Genomic DNA, 19,964 nt, shown 5'->3' on the forward strand with positions numbered 1-19,964 from the left:
ATTCATACATACATATTCATCAAAACTGTTTATTGCTTCAACTCCTTTGCATGCTTCTCGTTGACCAAAACATAACGGTAACGAGCTTTTCCATCCTCCATATCAACAACAGCTTGATTTGCCTCCGATAATGGTCTCTCCTGAATGAAAGGATGGATGTTATTCTTGGCAGCAAACTCCAACATGTTACTGATATCCTTTGGTGTGCCAATTGCACTACCTCCAAGCTTTACTCCCTTTCCAATGAAGGCGAACATATTCAAAGCTGGGATGACATCCTCTGGAGCTCCAACCTGAATAAATTCACCCTTGGTTTTCAGCAATGAAAGATATCCAGCTACTGGCATCTTTGGGCTAGAGACGGTACAGACGATCAAGTCAAGAGATCTAGCGTTCTTCTTGGCCCAATCTTCGTCTTCGTCTGTAGCAATGAATTTGGTGGCACCCATCTTCTCTGCATCGGCTTTCTTTCCGCTTGTCCGGGAGATTGCAACAACCTCTTTGCAGCCGAGACCCTTGGCCCACAAGAGACCAAAATGACCCAAGCCTCCGATACCAACAATTCCGACTCGCTTGTCAGGTCCGGCTCCGTTGTTGACAAGGGGTGACCAGGTTGTAACACCTCCGCACAACATAGGAGCTGCTTCGGCAAGAGAAAGTCCATCAGGAATCTTGATAACAAAATGCGATGGAGCACGGCAGTAGTCTGCATAACCGCCGTAGGACTTGGAACCATCGGGATAAACTCCGTTATAAGTTCCAACCATTTTTGTGCAATGGTTTTCCATACCACTTGCACATTCCTCGCACTCAGGCTTCAGGCAAGCACTTGATTGTGCACCAACACCACATCGGTCACCAAGCTTAATGTGCTTTACGTTTTTCCCCACTTTCACAGCAGTACCAGCTAGCTCATGTCCTACGCAAGCTGGGTACTTCGTCGCGCCCTATAGCCAAATCAGTATTTCTCTCTTCCATATTCCAGGGAAGAGGTACATACCCATCCAGATCTCAATGTATGAATATCAGACCCACAGATACCGCAGTAGGCAATTTTAATATCGACATCATCCTCTGTCCAAGTCTTTGGCTCGAATTCTTGCCATACCATATTTCCCTTAGCCGCCTCCTTGTCCAACGCCATCCATCCTTCAAATTTGTATGAAGATGCCATTATTTTTGCTTTGTGTAAGTCGTCGGATGGATTCAGAGAGTCTTTTAAGTGATTTGTAAGAGAGAGGATCCTATCTGTTGCTACAGAAGCAGGACTCTTCGTGGGTGTAGACATGGTATATGTATTCAATGATCTAATCCAGGTCACTGCGTCTTGGTATGATATGTGATGTACTGATCTCCACTTTTTTCCCAAACTCTATTTCGGCCGAAGATTCCAAGTCGAAGAGTCTGGATGAAATAAAGCTATTTAAATCCGCAAAGAGCACCAATCAGATATGGTTCTAGACAGCAAGTAAACGAAACTTCCTGTGGAGGAACACGAGAATCCTCAAACTAGTAAAAACGATGATGTCGATAGCGTTGCTAGCGAGGAATGGAGTTTAGCAAACCCTGCGCTATCATAAATGGAGTTTTCCGTTTCGGACGATAGCGTCGGCTTTGCTTATAATCGGGTTAAAAGAACCTAGATATGAAAATAAGATGGAGATGTAAGGAAAGACAGGTTTCTGATGAAGAAGATTATGTATGCACTTCAGGTTTCATGAGGCTTGGGGTAATAAGGAGGGATGAAATTGTTTACCGATGCCGAGGTCTCTTGGCTTGGACATAATTGTGGATCGATTATTGATATCGATACGCATCGACACCAGCCAATTGGCGGGCTCTTTGGACCCTTTGAACGATTAACAAAGGGTTCGGATCAATCAGTCCATCTAAAAGCATGAATTGGCTTTCAATGATGCTGAGATTGAATAGGTTAACTCGGATCGACAGACATCATTTGGAATGGAATAAATGGCGTAATTTATTGAACCTTCGAGTTCGAAAAGTCGGAAAAATATCTCTTGTCAATGGAAGCGAGTGCTTCCTATTGCAATTGCCGCCCCAACAGCTATTGCCAATTAGAAAAGGAGATGGTGCCAAATTCAGTTGATTTTACAGCACATTCCTGACATCATTGATTGTCTGGATAGTCAATTGTGCTTTGGGGATATTTCGAGATAATTATGCATAGGGGATTCTTCCCACATGCACGACCTGGTAGTTTTGGGTTTTTATCGACAGCCTTAAGTCCGTGTTTGGATTTCCGAGTGGAACATTGTTGAGGGAATTATATGTGATTCAATTGTTGTGTGCGTGGAAACTATCATTGCTGTGGTTAGTTCTTTTGCATTCACTTGTGTATCCGATGTTATCTGCAGCTTGTTGTCAAAATGGTTTCCATGTGAGGACAATGTATGGTAGATGAAGGCTGCTGTCTGGGAAGAACATTTGAAGAGGAGAACTGGCATTTGGTGTTAGCCATGAGTTCATGTGCATAGTATCAAGGAAACAGCAAGCTAAAATTACTATTTCAATGCTCTCATTGTGGTTTTCCGCAAGCCCCTGAATGCAACAGAAAATAACACGCCGCTTTGCAGACAATATCTATCTCAAATATACCTGAATGCCCAAACATCTCTCTCAATGATCTCGGCAATACCCCAACATATGGCAAGCACAACAACACACCCACACCAAGCCTTCGTCAAACGAACCTGGGCTCCCTTCGCCCAGCGATGTTCTTCAAGTAGATTATCCAGATCTTCCTTCGCCTCATCCCTTCCTATCGGCCATTCATTCATAGCTTTATCAATCATGTTTAACAGCTCCGCTGGCAATTTTCTTCCTAAACTCTCCTTTCTAAAGACTTCATTAGCCCACTAATCATGTCTTTGCGGTGGCACATTTTAAGTCGAATAGATTCGATACTATGGATCTACCAACATAAGTTTAATGATTCTCGCATGACCCGATTCTGTAAGACTGTTTCTCGTAAAAGGCTCGAATTTATATTGCAACTCATTGGACCAACTCAATATCCGTCCTTCCTTCCAGCTATTGAGCCCAATTCTTGAGTAGCAGGAGCAAAGTGAAAACTCTTATCATCATAATACTCATCTTCCTCAATACCAAAAGTTTTAGCAAAAAGATCATCGTCCGAACGATGGTATGCTGGTTTGCTCATACAAGTTTTCTGTCGAAAGGAAACTTGCATGTTTGCTATATTCTGCACATCGTAGAAACATATAGATGTAGCAGCAATATGTTCACTCCGTGTTCCATCAATATCCCAATCACTTTCTAGCCATGGGTTATCCCATTCATGCAATTCGATACTTCCAATTTGCACAAAAACTTGCAGTCCCTTTTCCCGAAAGCTTTCCTGTAGAGAAATGCTGTAGAATTCATGGTCTGTGTCAATACACTCATGCACTCTTTCTGAGCGCCATGCATGCTCCGGAAGACCTTCCCATACAGCTTGACCTACAATAGACTTACCATTTCTTCCTTTTTTCCAGTCTTCATATGTGAATGCAGTTCCTGGTTTAGGATGTTCGGGGTCGTTATCATGCGACTTTCGATCGTTGCTAAAGATTCACCAGGTTCTTCCTCTTGATCTACGGTGCCGTGTGTTCTACTTCGGATGGGAACACGTCCATACTCGCCTTTGAGCAAACTATGACTAATTGTATAAGCTGTTCGATCATGCCATATAGTCCTTTGTTTTTGATAGGGTGTACATTGTTAATGTAGGAAGTGATACGCACGGAAGTGTCAGAATTGCCATCAAATTCTACCTCGCATGGAAGTCATTGATAGTTTGTTGACCAGCGGTAGAGATTTGTATCTTTATTGAAGGGGACGTCTATTTTCAGTGCGTTAGCAGCACCTGCCATACTGCTTCTATTTGGGTGGACTTGTGGAATTCCTGTAGTGATACCTTGTCCGTATGATTTGGAACAGCCGTTTACATCAACTTTACCTCCGTCCAATAAAACTTTCGTTTTTCCGTAAGTCAGCGGAAACAATGATGGGTCTACAATGTTGACAACTTGTTGATCCCGACGACAATCTGCCAGTCATTTTTGTCAAGCTGACGGCACAGTTCTGCAATCGTCGTGTACAGGGCTCTCGTCAAAATTTTAGGTACACTAGTCTCTGATTTGGAAACAAGCTCCAGCATCCAAAGCAAGAACACGATTTATAGTACTGAACAACCTTGCCTTGTCTCTCAACTCAGTCAAGCACCACTCCCAAGCTTTCTCGCTTATCAATTTACTTTTCATAGCCGTTTCGTGCCATATTGCAGTATCTTTGTGGTTGAATAATGTGCCAGTTAGGCATATCGGTCAAGAGATTGGTGAGTCCCATCATGGCCAGCTCTCGAGCTGTCAAACGGGGCTTTTGTACTCACCCTTCTTTCCAATCATCTGATCCTTGGTGAAACCGCGAACTTGTGGGTAATTCGCTGGATAAGGATATATCACCAAGTCCGGGGATCTTCAAAACCTTGTTCACTGTTGTCATCGTGAACTCATGAACATGATTGTTTTTATTCAATTTTATTGCTTTAGTACCACTTTATACAATAACAGATGCTGTAATCGCAAAAAGGAAGGACAGATATTGAGGAGATGAAATGTAGAATATGCCTTTAGACATCAATGAGTTTTCATCAACGGGTTTCCTCTTACTTATACTATTACATCAGCACAGATGACTCATCGGAGGGAACTGGAGCCTAGAGAATTACTACTGTGTGATAAGTCATTACCACTCTATGCTAACAATGTGAGGTCAGCGACTAGGGATATTGGCGTACGGAATTTGCATAAAGGAATTTATTCGCAGATATGTGAGAAAAAACTCTAAATATCCGCAAATTCCAAGCATGGAAAGTAATTACTCTATGTCCCATGTCCCAGATACGCAATCGATCGTTAAGTAACATGTTTTTGGCCTACATGTCAACGGCCAGGAAGAGAAGAGAAACTTAAATCCCAGATGTGATCCCACAATCACTACTGTCGTTATTGAACCTAGATCTTTCTCATTCGATCTCATCGAAGCATACGATATGGATGTGTCAAGAAGCGGCCTAACTTGTACATCAATAATGTAAACTTCCGCATATCGTAAAGTGCTTCAAACGCATGCTCTTCCTCTAGTGATGGTCTTCGAATAAGGAATCGCAGCGTTGCGTTCTTATATTAAGGGTCAACAGCACGTTCCAAAGCCCATGTCAACTCCACGTCGAAATTCTCAATGTTCTTGATACTCATCAAAGGGTCCAGGAGGGACATCTCCGAACTGCGACCTGTATCATCGTAGAAGTTGATATGTAGGTTCTTCGACCCTTTCATTTTTGAGAGTACGTGACAAATAAAAATCAGATTTTCAGCTTGCCATCTTGCAACTGTTTGATCTTCCTCTTGTTGCTTTTTGAAGGCGGGGGGTGCCTTTGGGCTCATGGTGAAAAGTTGGGTAAACCGGATGCTCTATCTCATGGGAAATACGGAGAGAGCGAATCTGGTTAAGTTGTAGCTGTGGAATCCCTGCTAGGAACTGAGACGCGCATCGAAGCCCAATCAGTTCAAAAGTTGCAAAGGAGTAAAATAAGATCTGGATTCTAGACTCTGGAAGCTCCAGCTCCATGAAATTTAAAACAAATTCAAATCATGAAATCGCCATGCCATGAATCTCCACAGAGCACACCAATAGAATCATCTAGTGAATTCCGTACGAAACATTCGGTTCACTGCTCAAAGAGAGAGCTGACTACTCATACCTAACATTGAAAAGGAAACCACCCCGGTACCTCCAACCCTCACGCAACAATCCCCAACTCCACACATACATATCCCTCCTCTCCCTCGATTCTCAAACCTCAACCCCAGAAAAGATACTCCAAGCACCCATACCCACATCAACCATCATCCCATTCAAAAAAAGACACGACCCCCAAAAACAAGTTTACTATCACACAACTCGGTAGTACCTTCAACCTTCAAAATCATCCACCCACCCATCCATTCACAAAAGAAACACCAGTCTCCCCAAGAAATCCCCTCTCTCCTAACATCTCATTCCATCTCCCCTCACCACTGCCCTAAACTGCACCCCCCACCAAACCGAAAACTGCCACTCAGCGCGTGAAAACCTTCACTAAACCAACTTACCCCAAGCTAAACCAACCGACTAACTGCAAAATATAAACCATCCAACCAACAACTCTACCCATTAATTATAAAAATCACACACACAACTCCCACCCCGAGAATTTATCTACTCTCTCCCCCAAAAAAGAAAAAAAAAAATCCTTTCATATCAGATACCGGTATGACTACTAAATGCCTACCTACTACCGAAGACTTCCTAGTCCCCCCTAGAATTGACGTCACCATGTAAACGGTAAACCTTAAAAGGAGCCATCGTGATTAAAACCATACTTACGAAGAAAAAAACCCAAAAAACGACAAGAACACAAATGGAAATGGAAATGAGGAATCATATTTAAAAAAATAAAATAAAATACTACAACAATAGGTAAGAAGCAAAGGAACACTAACCTTTAACATTTCTTTGAACAGAAATCCTGTACTCACGTAAAGTATCAAAGTCGCAATACATCATTCACAGGGGCCAAGGACAGCCAAGTAGCAAGGCCACAACAACAAGACAAAAATATTTAGCATATGCAAATTACTGACATGTAGAAAAGCGGATATGTAATTTGATTCAAAAACTATATAACAAATCGACCCTATCTCTCCCATGAAAGATAACCTCAACTATATTACCACCCATACACCTAAAGCCACTCACCCCTTTAATTGCATCAAACCATCGGAACTCCCAATAGTTACTAGGAAATAGAGATAGATGGACTTGAAAATGCAATTGGTGGAATAGAAGCGAAGATGTTAAATATGCTAGTTCCTTACGCCCGCTAAAACCCATGATATAAACGAAGAGAATCGGTAATGTTGAGTGGGTGAATAGAGGTGATCTCGACCCGAGATGTATTATCGCTAGTGGCTAGAAGCGACTCTGGAAGACCCAGATTACTCACATGATTTCCATGTAGAGTAGAGTTCGATGGTCAAAATGACGATCGAACAGGTATGTCTCTTGTCCCTCCGTATGTAATCTCGGGCGGGGTGTGTTTCGCAAGAGAGAGTGAGGTACCTAGATACCCTTGATGACTTGAGTTCGCTCGGCATTAAGTTGAGCTGCATTTCGGTCATGACATTCCTTCTTGCACTGTAATGAAATAAGTCAGCCCACAATCCCATCTTCACACATGATTTCTGAGAGCACATCTCCTAATCCAACTTGCCACCATGGAATCTGTTCATCCATTCCGGGTCCCTCAAATACCCCTCGAAGAATAGATTCCCCGGTACTAGATTGTGGAGATACATCATCGGAGATAGGGCAACTCACGTCTTCTAATTTCACACACTTGTGATCCTCCAACATTCTGTGCTTCCCACAGAATTCGCCTTCGCAGAATCCACAGTGTCCTACAATTCTTTGTGCTGCCACCCCGCAGTCCTTGTAATTACACTTAATCTTCTTAGGTGGCATACCGCCTCTTAGTGTTCCTGCAACGTGGATTGTCGAGTCTCGAGTAATGTTATTCGAGGTGAGAGTTGAAGATGGTTGTAAATGCCTTCCGGCGTGTACGAGACGAAGTGTCGATGATGGTGAGGATGTGCGGATAGAGAGGAGATGGGCAAGGTTCGAGATGGTAGTATCTTCGGGAACAATTATGGGTATAGCTAAATAACGAGTTAGTTGGAAGGTTAAGAATGAATGGATTTGGGAAGAAACATACTGTCGCCGGACAAGACTTTAACAAAGATTTGCATTGATTCCGATTGTAATTCCGGAGAGGCAGATCTGGATGAAGTGGCGCTTGAGGGAGTATACATGGTGATGGATGATTAATGGTATGTATGTGTTACTTGAAGAGGACTTGAGTATTATCAATGAGATTAATGATGAATTTGGAAGAGTGGTATTGATGAACGGAGAAAGGGAATTGTTGAATGGAATTGTAAAATGGTTATGAAAAGAAGATTCGTTGTCTCAGATGTATTCGTTGTACTTGGATTCGTAAGAAGAAGGTAATCGAAGGTTCTTGGTGACAATGCGATTGGGTGTCTTGTGACGAGGACCGGAGACGAGAACGTAATCTACCGTAGGTATTGGTACTGGTGACTGTGACTCTGACTATGACTGGGACTAGGACTGGGACTGGGACTGTACTAAAAAGTCTTATCTGGAGGCGGGAGTCGAGGCGGTATCGGGTTATTGGGGGTTTGATTTCGATAGTCGGATTATCCTTTAATGCAACTGTTTGTTGTCGACTTTCTATTCCTTGACGGGTGATGAAAGAAGATGGACGTGGGTTTGTGAGTTATGTATGACAGAGTGAGTGAGTGAGTGGTATGGAATGTGGCTACTGAAGGGGACTTGGGGGAAAGATGTTTGATGGAATTTCTAACTTATATCAAGGAGAATCCGAATATATTATAAATGCTCTCTCGCTATGAATGGGATTTAGATGGAACTTATTAGATGGCAGCAGCTACGTATGTACGAGCAGCCTGGAGTATCATGGAACCGATGGGTGTGGACTAAAAACACTGGCTTGGCTCCATTCAGAGCTCAATCAATGTACGATGAATGTACGATGAATGTACGAAGTATGCCATCATTTCACCGATTAATAATTAAACACCAATGTGAATCTAACGATGATCTAAAAAGTCCCCTGGATCCACTCTTCCATGATTAGAAGCATGTGCTAGCTGGTGGCTAGCCGTATATAGCACTAGCCCTGTACTAAAGACACACTATATCCATCTAGCTCCGCACTCTCCATGTACGACCAAGTCTCCTTGAACTCCTCTCTCTCTCTCTCTCTCTCTTTCTTTCTCCACTCCCATGAATTCGCCTCACTTCCTCTCCAATGTCTCCATAGAGCCAAAAAACTCAAGGAAATACCTTGATATATAAAGATTCATATATATCGATACATCATGCTTTTCATCCCTATATCACCATGCGGTCTAGAGTATGCTTCATGTACTCTTTATCTGGAACCTAGTAATCACTCATACGGAATCTAATAATGACTTTAAATTACAGTACCGATCATCATAAAATGGTGGTTGGCACAAGATGATGATCATCTTGATACTATCGGTAGAGTATCTCAAAGAAAGTTCATGGCGTTGAACTGAATCGCCAATGTCGTCTTTCAAGCATGGCTAGGCATTTTGTAAGCACAAAGCCACGGAGAATCCGGATTACGGTAAATAGATTGAATAAAAAGACCAGATTCCAGAAAGTGCCTTGCTTGTTATATCGAATTCCGGATCAGCTATTATTGATTACATACTTCGTACACTCTCGTATGTATGTACCGTGCTATATTCTCATCGACTCTTCCTCCTCGGATCATCTAACCAAACCATTCAAGCTCGGAAGAGCATTGTTATATTGGTACTCTTTTCCAAAAAGAGGTCCCAAACCCCAAAGTGAAGGTTACCAGGAAAAGCAATCCTGTCTTATCTCTCATCAATGGCATCACACTACTAGGGACTTTGTATAATCTACCAAATACCTCGCAACTTCTGAGTCTCTTGAGCCTTCTGAGTATCAGTATAATTAGACCAAAGAACATCTGTTCCTCTCTCTCGTATCCTCGACTCAGCTACCTTCGAAACATCACTCCTAGGATGAAGCAATTCAGAAACAAACTATCTGATGCTTGAAATCACGAACATTTCTCCCTCGCACGACTGAGTGGATTATGAACCATTTAGCCACCCTGACTCATGCCACGCTACGAGGCTATTTACTCCAGGCGCCACTAGCCACCACACTTATTATTACAGATACCTAGATATACCTAGCCACAAGTGTTCGATTGTTCGATTGTTCGATTATTCGATTAACATTTTGTTAGCTTGCCAGCCAAACGGAGTATATCGGCGTTGACCCTGTGGAGGACATCAAACTTAATTCTACTTCGTACACAGTCAAGACTCAAGAGTCAAGACAATAATATACTTTTGCCACATACATCATATGTTTGATAAGCCACCAACTATAAATCAAATTTTTCAAAGGTTTTGACAAGACCATTCACCATAGTACCAAAATACTACAATCCTCTACTGACTCACTACCCTCGAAATGAATTTCTCCATTTCGATCAACCTGCATACAACCTGCATTACCCAATCCCTTTGATTCGATCGGCAACAGCGGCATCAAACCGTCAACGATTTCTTTTACCAATTTTCTTCATGCATGCGCCATCTGCACCACTTCAGTCAGTACCCGAAGAACCGCAATATGCGCCTCGAACCCGTCGACGTCTGTACAGTTAGTTATTCGAACCATGCATCGTCAAACAAGAACCCGAATCGCTAATCTAATATCTAGGCCTAGACACATTAGCTTAACAGATACATATAGAGCTAATACCAAGACCTTCAGATATGCAACAAAGTGACAAATACAACACAAGCGAGTTTTGCTATCTTCTCCAACTTCCCCGGAAAATAATTGATGACCTAAGGTTGTTGGTACTCTGGACACACAAATAAGCCTCGATGAAAGCATGAATTACCTTCAAGATCAAATATTACGATTACCTAGGTACTGACATCTCAATACTCTCCAGGCTCCTGATGGAGACTACGGATTCAACTGAAATCTCTATCTCTCAACCTCAACGCCTAGTTAGGATCTTTCCTACCCAGACTAGATAAGACAGGCTAAATTTGACCCCCCCCCCCAAAATAAACTCTACAACATTTCATCCACAACTAAAAGCATTACATTTACCTGCCAATTGCACCAAAAAACCACTCGAGTAGCCCATAATAAGCATAATACTATCTCGTTCAGAATACCATATCATTCATATTCTTCCCCCTTCAAATGGCAAAGAAACAATTACAATACTGAACAAGTTCGTTGGCTAGTACTCAATCCGACTTTTTTTTTCCTCCCACGAATAGCTCCCCTCCCTTTTTCTTCTTGTTCTTAATAGTACTCTTTGTATCTTTCAGTATTAATGCAATATAGTGCAATCCAATACAATACATATATTCCACCCCTAGAATACTAAGCTCGTCTATCTATATCTATTCTATCCTCTCTCTATTCTATCCTCTCTCTCCCCCATTTTAGATACAATACAGCTTATTCACCTACACACCTACTATACTCACAACCCACCTAGTACCCCTTCCTCCTTCCCCATTCAACCCCCTCCCCCATCCAATCCTCTCCTTCAATACAATACCTACCAATACCCCCCATCTCTCTCCTACCTACCCATCTCCCCATCTCCCCATCCACCCATCTACATAAACCCCCCCAAACCCCCAAACCCCCTACTCCACTCATCAAAAATCCATCTCCCTTCCCTTCCCTTCCTTCATCCCACTTCACCAAGGTTATTACATATAATTGATTAATCATATCTGATCGATTTTCACCACTGAATTGATTGATTATTTATTGACTTGATGACTTGATTAATGAATTGCCAAGCTGAATTGCTTAATGACTAATGACTTAATGACTTCACGCGATTTACTTACTTACTGAGTGTACTTTACTGCATTATACTTTGAGCTTATACTTTAAACCTATATTATACTTAACCTCTGATGGTACTACATTCAAACCCAACCCGACCCAACCCAACTAACCAATCCCCATCACCCTCCTCAACGAACTCACAAGAAGATGAAATACCACCACCACTACTACCACCAACCGCCCAATAGTCCAATCACTCACCCCTTCACAATTCACGATATCAAGTCTACTCCTCATTCATATACAAACTATGTTTCTTAATTCATTCCAAATAATCTAATTATGTATATGTACGTACCATAAAATCATATACCTCCTCATCCCATCTCATACCCCAATTCCCTCAGTTTCTCCCCTTACTAACACCTCCTCCCCAATCCCATCAAAATTCAAAATCAAAACCAATCTAATATAATCTTGTTATTCACAATCGCATCCTATCACACTCCCAGTCTGCATACTGTCCCATCCATCCCATCCCATCCTAAATAATCCATCCCAATCCGATTTCGAGCACCCAATCCGTGAATAAAAAGTTCCTAGCCCAAATCCAGAACCATAAAATAACTCCGGGTTCCATCTGCCAACTCTATAGAAGGAAGAACGACCAGTAACAAACAAAAGGAAAATGCACCATTCTCAATGCTCATACAGAAAACCCCTTCGCTATGCTTGCACTTGTGCAATCTCGCAATTTAAACAAATATATCATGGCATCAATTTCAAACCCTCTCTTAATATTTGTGGTTGGTTATTTTGAATTTCCTCCTATTTCGCGCGGTCTTTGTGAAAAGTGAGTTGGCTACGGGGGAAAGCTCAATGCTTTTTATATTTCTGAACATCGAGTTAGCAAACAATTTCATCAAAAATACAAAACATCAAAATAAGAACTTACAGCATCAACCCTCTCCAGATTCTTCTTATCCAAAGTATTCGTAGCTCCCATCAACACTTGTCCAGCCCCCTTTGCCACTCCAATCACTGGTCTCAATATCACAGTAGGAGCATGTCTTCTCACAGCCTTCAAGACGCCCTTTGCATTGCCGTCTTCCATAACTTCTCCCGGAACTGCAATAATTGCATCTCGAGCCATGATCAGATCTCGCTGTAAGCTTGCGTACCCACCCCGGAGGCCCTGCATTACACCAACCGGTTGATTGGCATAAAGCGAGATTTGCTTGCGTTCATCTTCGTCATCGCTGGAATTGCCGTGAGATAGAGAGGTATCTTGTGGCCCAAGAAGACCTTCAGCCCCTTGTAGAACGGTTTGTACACCAATTGCAACTTTAGCACCGAGTTTGACGAGTTCAGTCCCAGTGGTTTTGGCAAAGATGGCAGCGCCTCTGGAAATATTCCGGACGATTCTTCCATCCTTCTTATATTCGTTCATGGGTACCACCACGAGATCTTTGAAACCACTTCCGACGTTAACAATTGAACGAACTGGAGCCAACCCGGCCAAGATACCGGGAAGTTGATGTTCTTTGACATCTGGCGTCCAAATGTCATTGAGAACTTGGCCCATTTTGTCAAACCCTGAACAACCGTGAATGATACAATGTCTAAGGGTCAGATCAGCTCCATCGAGGATCATGAAGTTCATGAATTCCGTCGTACGACCGGAACGAAGACCAGAATAGTCGACACGTTTTGGCTTGAAATCCAATTTGACATCAATGGAATTTACTTCCACTCTTTGTAAAAATGGTTTCTCGCCTGGAGCTTCAGGTTCAAAATCCGATTCCACCTTGAATTCGAAGAATCTGGTGATAAAGTCAAGAGCATCTTGATCAACGTGAAGACGAAGCGGAAGAATAGTCACTTTGATGACCATCTCAGTTGCAGCAAGTGTCGGAACAGGTTTCACATTGATAACCTCGATGTGAACCATATTTGACCCCCTTTCTCTCTCGCCTGCATCTTGCATGTAAGTAGCAAATTTTCTCCAGGTCGAAGTACGGATGTTATCAAACACCTCGAGATCATGCACACGAATATCAATAGAACTCTGAGTTTCACCACTGAGAGGTGGGAAAGTCACAAGGTCGACACAGACTCCTTTCAACTCAAAAGCAATCTTGTGATGTTTAGTTCGATTGAGTCGAAGCTTCTTGGCTGCGCGCCCGCCTCCTTGTCTGCTTGGAGTGACAGTATAACTCGTGGTTGCTATTGACTCCGTCTCGGTAGCATTATCGTTCAGCTGTTGGTTAATAGCTGCAGCGAGTTCACGGGGATCACGACTGTTGGGTATATCAATCCACATTGAGTTGAGCAAAAAGGTTCCACGCTCGGTGTCTTCGTCATCATCGATATCCTGCTCCCAAGTTGAGCGTCTTTCGTTCCGAGCACGCTTTTCAATGGCTTTAGATTCAATATCTTGTACAGCCTTGGAGATTGTATCCCGAGTCTCTTGCCAATCATAGCCATCAAACAGATTCCAGATGATATGTACATCTCGTACGCGTACCCTCAACGGGCTCTTCTTGACTTTGCTGTAGTTGGATGTATCATAGGTATTCTTGGCCGAATTCCACCTATGAGCGGACTGTTCCAGTGATATGTCTGTCCCAAAATGATCCTCGTGGAACGATAGAGCTACGTTATCAATTTCTGTCTCTTCCACAAAGCTATCTAGTAAGACACCATCCCGAGTATCGCGTGCGGTGAGGTTCAGAGATGCTAATGAATCCTCTGATTCTTCAAGGATAGCTTCTTTGTACCCATCATCGGATCCACCTTTACAGTAATCGGAATCGAAGCCGAGCTCGCTTTCTCCTTCAGCTAAGTCCCCAAGCTCTGTGAAATCATTGCTAAACTCGTATTGACCTTCAGGAGTCCCAAAAGCATCTATTGATACAGAGGCCAGAAGATTGTTAAGTGGAATAACCTTTGTTTGGTAAGTGTTCTCCTCCTTTCTCGGTGCTTTTCCCGGTGGAGCCAATTTTCCAAGCACGCTGATCAATGTTTGGGTGGAGTCGGCACATGATTCAAGCACGAAGAGATCATCTCGCAACTCAACATCAAGACAATTCTGGCCATCATCGTCAACGGACAAAAGAACGGTGGCCTTTGCAGATGAAATGTAGCTGACTGACACATAACCCATCGAAGTGAGATCTGCCACTTGATTACTGCTACCATTAAAGGAATTCCTTTTATGATCTGATTGCACAGTACTTGCAAGATGAGCAACATTGTCAATGACAAGAAGAGAAGCCTTACTCAACTCAGCTGTGACACTTGCGTTCTGATCCTTAGGTAAAACTGCAGCCACATGTGCTTCGGTCAATACGGCAAGAATTTTCGAAGGCAAGCCCAAAGGATTAAGGCCCATGATGCAGTCTTTTAGAACGACATCAATGGTCATTGGTTTAGCTGGACTACTACTAGACGCGGGGCTTTTTTCAACACTTTTCCCCTTGTTCTTTGGAGTTGGTGACTGTGCTAAGTCCCTCAATGTAGCGACTGACGCTGTGATGCTAGCTGACATCTCATCCCCAGTTGCAGTATCAGCCAGCCCAAGCAGTACCATGAGCGTAGGAACGCGATATTCGACTCTCAAATTCCAGAGCTTGATTTTCACGATAGGCTCCATTTCATCACCAATCAGTCGAGCCATAATGCTTGGAATTCGTAGTTCTGGCCTGTTAAATACTTGATCTGTGCCCGCACCGATCAGCTCCTCAGAATGATTTCGATAAGCAGAAACCGTGCCGACACTTAACGCTACTAGAGATGGTATAGGGATCTGCGCCATATCCAAATCAGTAGTCTTGAGTTGAAGACTACCCACAGAGTTATTGACATCGACGTCGACACCGAGCTTCTTGACCTTGACCAAGGACAAAAGGCCCGGTCGATCATCGTCGGGTAAATACTTTGTAACTGTGGATAGTCTTGCGACCTCTTCACCCAATTCTGGAAGATAACTCAATTCGTGCAACCTACCAATTTTGGCCTGTAGATCATCCACAGTAAGTCTCAGCACAGATCCTTGTTGTCTTTGACGGAGTAGAGTGTCAAGAAGGATGTCATCGTCTTGATCATACTTTGAGTTTGATGGTGCGATTAATGCCAACAAACGATCTATATCGTTGTCCTTGGGTGCGTTCAAGAACTCAATACGCGTCGTAGAAACGTCAATAGCAATGGCAGGATCGTCAACGGAATGCTTGAGATGTGGCCCAGACAATCTGATCTTGTCAATACCAATACCGATTCCCTCCTCGCGGCTGATCAACTTCACAGCAGAAGTTTCAACCCCCACGCTGCATTCAGTGCCCACCAAGTCGAGAATCAACCCACCGATCCTAACATCTGCCTTGTTTTGCACCGTAATTGTTTGATCATCAGGTTCGATAGGGGTATTGAATTTCACGCCTTTCGTCTTTGGTTTTATGACTGGGCTGGAAGTGACTGTCGAGTTCGACGCCATCGAGCTACCAAGGTTAAGTACACTACTTAATCCACCAAACCAGCTAAAGGTCTCATCAAGATGCTGTAGGTCAACCGCCACATGCAGGGGCAGCGTATGGACCTCAAATCGAGTACTGTCATGACTTTGATATATGTTGGCAGACACATCGATACCAGCAGAAGCAGCAAGATCACGAGTTGAAGCTCTCATTTGAAGACCCGCGTCAAAAGAAATTATGTTTTCTTGAGCGTAGCCAAAAATGAACTTCTGTAGTGTTATGCTAGTCTTGGTAATAGTGTCCGAAGGATCTCTAGCGACATTGAGCCCCTTGATTGTGGTCTTGAGAAGAACATCTGAATTTAACGACTTCGTCTGTGGTTCTGCAATCCGTGAACCCAAAGTACCCTTAAGATTTTCCAAGAACTTAAGTGACACAGTTTGAGCACTAAGCCTGAGATGGGGCTCAGGCGAGCTAGATGTAGGCTTACTTGATACAGTGGTCGGATGTGTCTTCTGTTTCATAGATCCTTGGATCTGGCAAACAAGCTTATATATAAGTCTGCCTACAGATACGTCAAATTGAGCCAGTAAATTTCCCACGTCAACCTCGATTGATTTGTTATCTTCAGACTTCTGTGGTGGCTGTACTGGAGTTCTTGATGCTGATTTGGGCAACGACTGTGAGCGTTGCTCGCGGGGCAGATGGGTAGAAAATGCCCCAGGAAGATCCATCGTATTTGATTGTGAGTCACTGTGGCCATCAAAAGTGCTACCGAATAGTGCTGATTCAGCTGCTGCATCTACAGGATCAGAAGAAGGATTATTCATCGCGGGGATATATATAGCGACTTGATCAAGGCTAAAGATCTGCTTTGTCATTCTGTTAAAATCACCAGAAGCAACAGTAGACTTCACTGAGACATCGCTTGGGACTTTGTGTAGAAGCTCAGACTGGCGTGGAATTTCCGGGCGAATAGAACCTGTGCTTCTATTTGATGCATGTAATGAGCTTAAGGGCAAGATCGTGGGATTCTCAAGAAAGCCAAGGTCTGACGCGCCATCAGAAGGAATGGAATGGCGGGCATGTTCAAGATTGTCGAGCTTTTCCACTCTTGCATTATAGTCCCTTGGAGTAAGTGGTGGAGATCTTGCATCTTCGCTATCAGTGCCTGAATCCGCCCACCCGCCGGGGATTGGAGCAGCAGAAGTAAATGAGACCGCACTCATGTACATGCTCTCAGCCTCTTCGTGACTGAATAATTGAGACTGCACAAGATCATCTCCAATCTCCTCATTGAAACTCGAGCTGCTACTCTCACTCATATAATCTTCCGATGGAGCTCTAGACTGCTGAACTAAATAAGTTCGATCAAGCGGCGCGGTAGAGGGCGGAAGTGTCGGCTGCGAATGAGATATTCGCTCCACAGAGAATCTAGTATGAGCTCTGGGTGGTAGCATGGTAGATTGTAACACGTTGTGAGCTCTGTTAACACTGTGGAATGCATTAAATTCTGGAGTCTGGTTAGCGGGCGAAGAGATGTGAGCAGAGGCCCTTGGCGTTGAAGTGCGTGAATTTTCGCCAGGTGTGCTATGTTCAGATTGCGATAATGAAGATCTCGTAACATCCTCAGGATTATCCAAAAGTAGGGAGTCGGTAACTTGGTCAATAATTGCTGAGCTTTGAAGCAAGCTATCTCCCATCTCGCTGTTATCAATATCCCCATGTTCGCTGCCGGAAGGACTGGAATGTCCATCTTCTGATGCGTCATCGAATCGTCCACTATCATTAGCAACGGTCGAAGCTTTAACCGATGGCGAGGTTTTCACAGGCCTTAAAAGCGGCGAAGGACGTCTTATTTCCGGCAGTGAAGATTCGGAGGCTCTTAATGACGAAGCAGGGGATGAGAGGGGACTAGGGGAAGCAACCCGATCAAATGCACCCATACTTTCCACAGATATGGCTTGTGTTTCTTCTGATGATCGCTTCTTTTCGGTGGCCCGCCTGGATTCGGTTACGTCAGAGTGCGGAAGTATTGGCGATACAACGGAAGATGATCGAGAGAGAGTTTGGAATATGTTTGCTTCTGTGATAAGTGCTCCCTGAATATTGCTTAGACAGATCAGTCTCTTTCCCTCCTTGAATAACGATGTTATGTCCTTCCCTCCTCTCGTCTGGGGAGACTCAATATCATGTGTAACTCCCTCGATATCGACATCGTCAATCTTCAACTGAACTGTTACTGGATCCGTGGTACGGTTTGGGGTCGGTCCTTCTGCAGGAATATCGAGATCCACATTGAAAGTAATCCCATGCACCCGTACTTGTAGCCTGTCCACAATGCCCTGCAAAAATCTAGCCATGAATGTCGGTAACGAAAGAGCCGTTCCAGTTCCAACAGGTGAATCTCCTCCCTCATTAGACGTAATAGACTCTGATACATCTTGCGTCTCCCCAAGGATTGCGGCTTCCAACTCTTCTTTCTCTTCTTTCGATTCCGTTTGTAGAAATGATGCCGCGAGGTCCTCTGCAGTTGGAAGTGTGGGATCTGAGCCCTGGTTTCTCGATGTCGATATCTTCCTTAACCTGTCATGGTTCGTCCGTGAATTATGTGCACCCTTCTCCTCCCTGACCCTCAACTGCACATCCACTCCATCAACTTCAACCAATATCGGGCTGCTATATATATCGACCGGTATCGTGAGCCGCAGCAGTAAAACTTTCGCTTTGATTAATGCGATCGTGGAAGGAAGTTGTAGTAAAGTCTCGAGTTTCTACATCTCGCATATCAGCATGACATCCTCATCCTCGACGTCAAAATCATGAAATCACTACCTTTAATCTCAACCCAACATCCTTAAATTCAAACGTGCTATTTTTTCCCCACGCAATATCCAAATTCTCTAAATCCAATGCATCCGTCTCAAAGAATTCCAAACTAGAAAGCGCATATTGAAGTAATCGCTTGGGCATCGAGGATAATTGGAAATAAGACGCCATTTTTGGATGCGACTTCGTTAGGCAAGGGATTATTAAAAGTTATTAAAAGAAATCAACGCCTCTAAGCAATGATGTCTTAAAGAACACTGATAAGAAAGAAAATAAGAAGTTTCGGCGGATTTGATGAATAGTTTTGTCTTAAGAAGAGGAAGGGCGGGCTCCTGACGTCGCCTCGTGCACTGATATTGTCCGGGGCAAGATGGGAATCATACTTGACCGTACCCTCAGATCTCAAAGTCGCTACAATTCCAATATATCAATAATTATTGGTGAATGTATTGGTTAACGGACCTTTGCCACTGTTGATGAAGATTCCCTACCGTAATGGCAGGTACTTTGAATGGTTCAGTAATGGATTGTAAGTGGAAAGGTTGAATTAGGTAGAAGATAACGATAAGAGACGCTAAATTTCCTCGAGCGGGTATGGCTTACCGACGTGGATTTATTTATCTAAGTACACAGCATGGGCTGAATGATTGGATTCATTTTTCTTGTCGAACCAATTACTATAATCTACATACCTGGGTATATTGGGATTCTACGAGACATTTCTTCTGTATCATAGGGCCTACGAGAAAACCATCGTGCAGAGGTGTTTGGGATTTGTATATTGTAAGGGCACTCTTGTTCTATATTAGGTTTACGTAGAACGATTTGTTTTATACATAAAGCTACTAGGTAACTTTACGTGTTTTGTTAGTGTCCATGTATGATCATATGATATGATCTGGAGCTCTTTGATATTTGGGATGAAGGTTTAGAAGGCTGAATAGATGAAGCTTCTGAAAGAGAAAAGAAAAAGAAGAGCAGGGAGAGTAGGAAAAGTATTGCATGTAGGGCGGACTCCAAAACTTATATACGATGACTACATGTAATCTTACCACGCACACCAGAAATGTTTACAACTAGGATTAC

At 43.2% G+C, this 19,964-nt stretch overlaps 4 protein-coding genes across 4 annotated transcripts; all 4 read right to left on the reverse strand.

Annotated features, from left to right (window-relative positions):
• Positions 1 to 29: 29 nt before the first annotated feature.
• On the reverse strand, positions 30 to 1,174 carry EAF01_010400 (uncharacterized protein; the record flags this gene model as incomplete). The annotated part of the gene is made up of 2 exons (XM_038918657.1): positions 30 to 947; positions 1,001 to 1,174. 2 exons carry the CDS (start codon positions 1,172 to 1,174, stop codon positions 30 to 32), a joined length of 1,092 nt encoding a protein of 363 aa, XP_038765882.1.
• A 1,211-nt stretch (positions 1,175 to 2,385) lies between these two features.
• On the reverse strand, positions 2,386 to 4,430 carry EAF01_010401 (uncharacterized protein; the record flags this gene model as incomplete). The annotated part of the gene is made up of 6 exons (XM_038918658.1): positions 2,386 to 2,461; positions 2,620 to 2,859; positions 3,114 to 3,540; positions 3,600 to 3,676; positions 3,829 to 4,072; positions 4,415 to 4,430. 6 exons carry the CDS (start codon positions 4,428 to 4,430, stop codon positions 2,386 to 2,388), a joined length of 1,080 nt encoding a protein of 359 aa, XP_038765883.1.
• A 2,758-nt stretch (positions 4,431 to 7,188) lies between these two features.
• EAF01_010402 (uncharacterized protein) lies at positions 7,189 to 7,937 on the reverse strand (the record flags this gene model as incomplete). Its single annotated transcript, XM_038918659.1, has 3 exons — positions 7,189 to 7,263; positions 7,447 to 7,784; positions 7,841 to 7,937. 3 exons carry the CDS (start codon positions 7,935 to 7,937, stop codon positions 7,189 to 7,191), a joined length of 510 nt encoding a protein of 169 aa, XP_038765884.1.
• Positions 7,938 to 11,874: 3,937 nt separating this feature from the next.
• Positions 11,875 to 19,377, reverse strand: EAF01_010403 (uncharacterized protein). The gene is made up of 3 exons (XM_038918660.1): positions 18,885 to 19,377; positions 12,530 to 18,823; positions 11,875 to 12,468 (listed from the first exon to the last, which is right to left on the reverse strand). The coding sequence occupies exons 1-3, from the start codon at positions 19,047 to 19,049 to the stop codon at positions 12,451 to 12,453; spliced, it is 6,477 nt and encodes a 2,158-aa protein (XP_038765885.1). The 5' UTR covers positions 19,050 to 19,377; the 3' UTR covers positions 11,875 to 12,450.
• Between the last annotated feature and the right edge of the window lie 587 nt (positions 19,378 to 19,964).

The sequence above is a fragment of the Botrytis porri genome (assembly GCF_014898465.1).
Source record: "Botrytis porri strain MUCL 3234 chromosome Unknown BPOR_016, whole genome shotgun sequence".
NCBI classification, from domain to species: Eukaryota; Fungi; Ascomycota; class Leotiomycetes; order Helotiales; family Sclerotiniaceae; genus Botrytis; species Botrytis porri.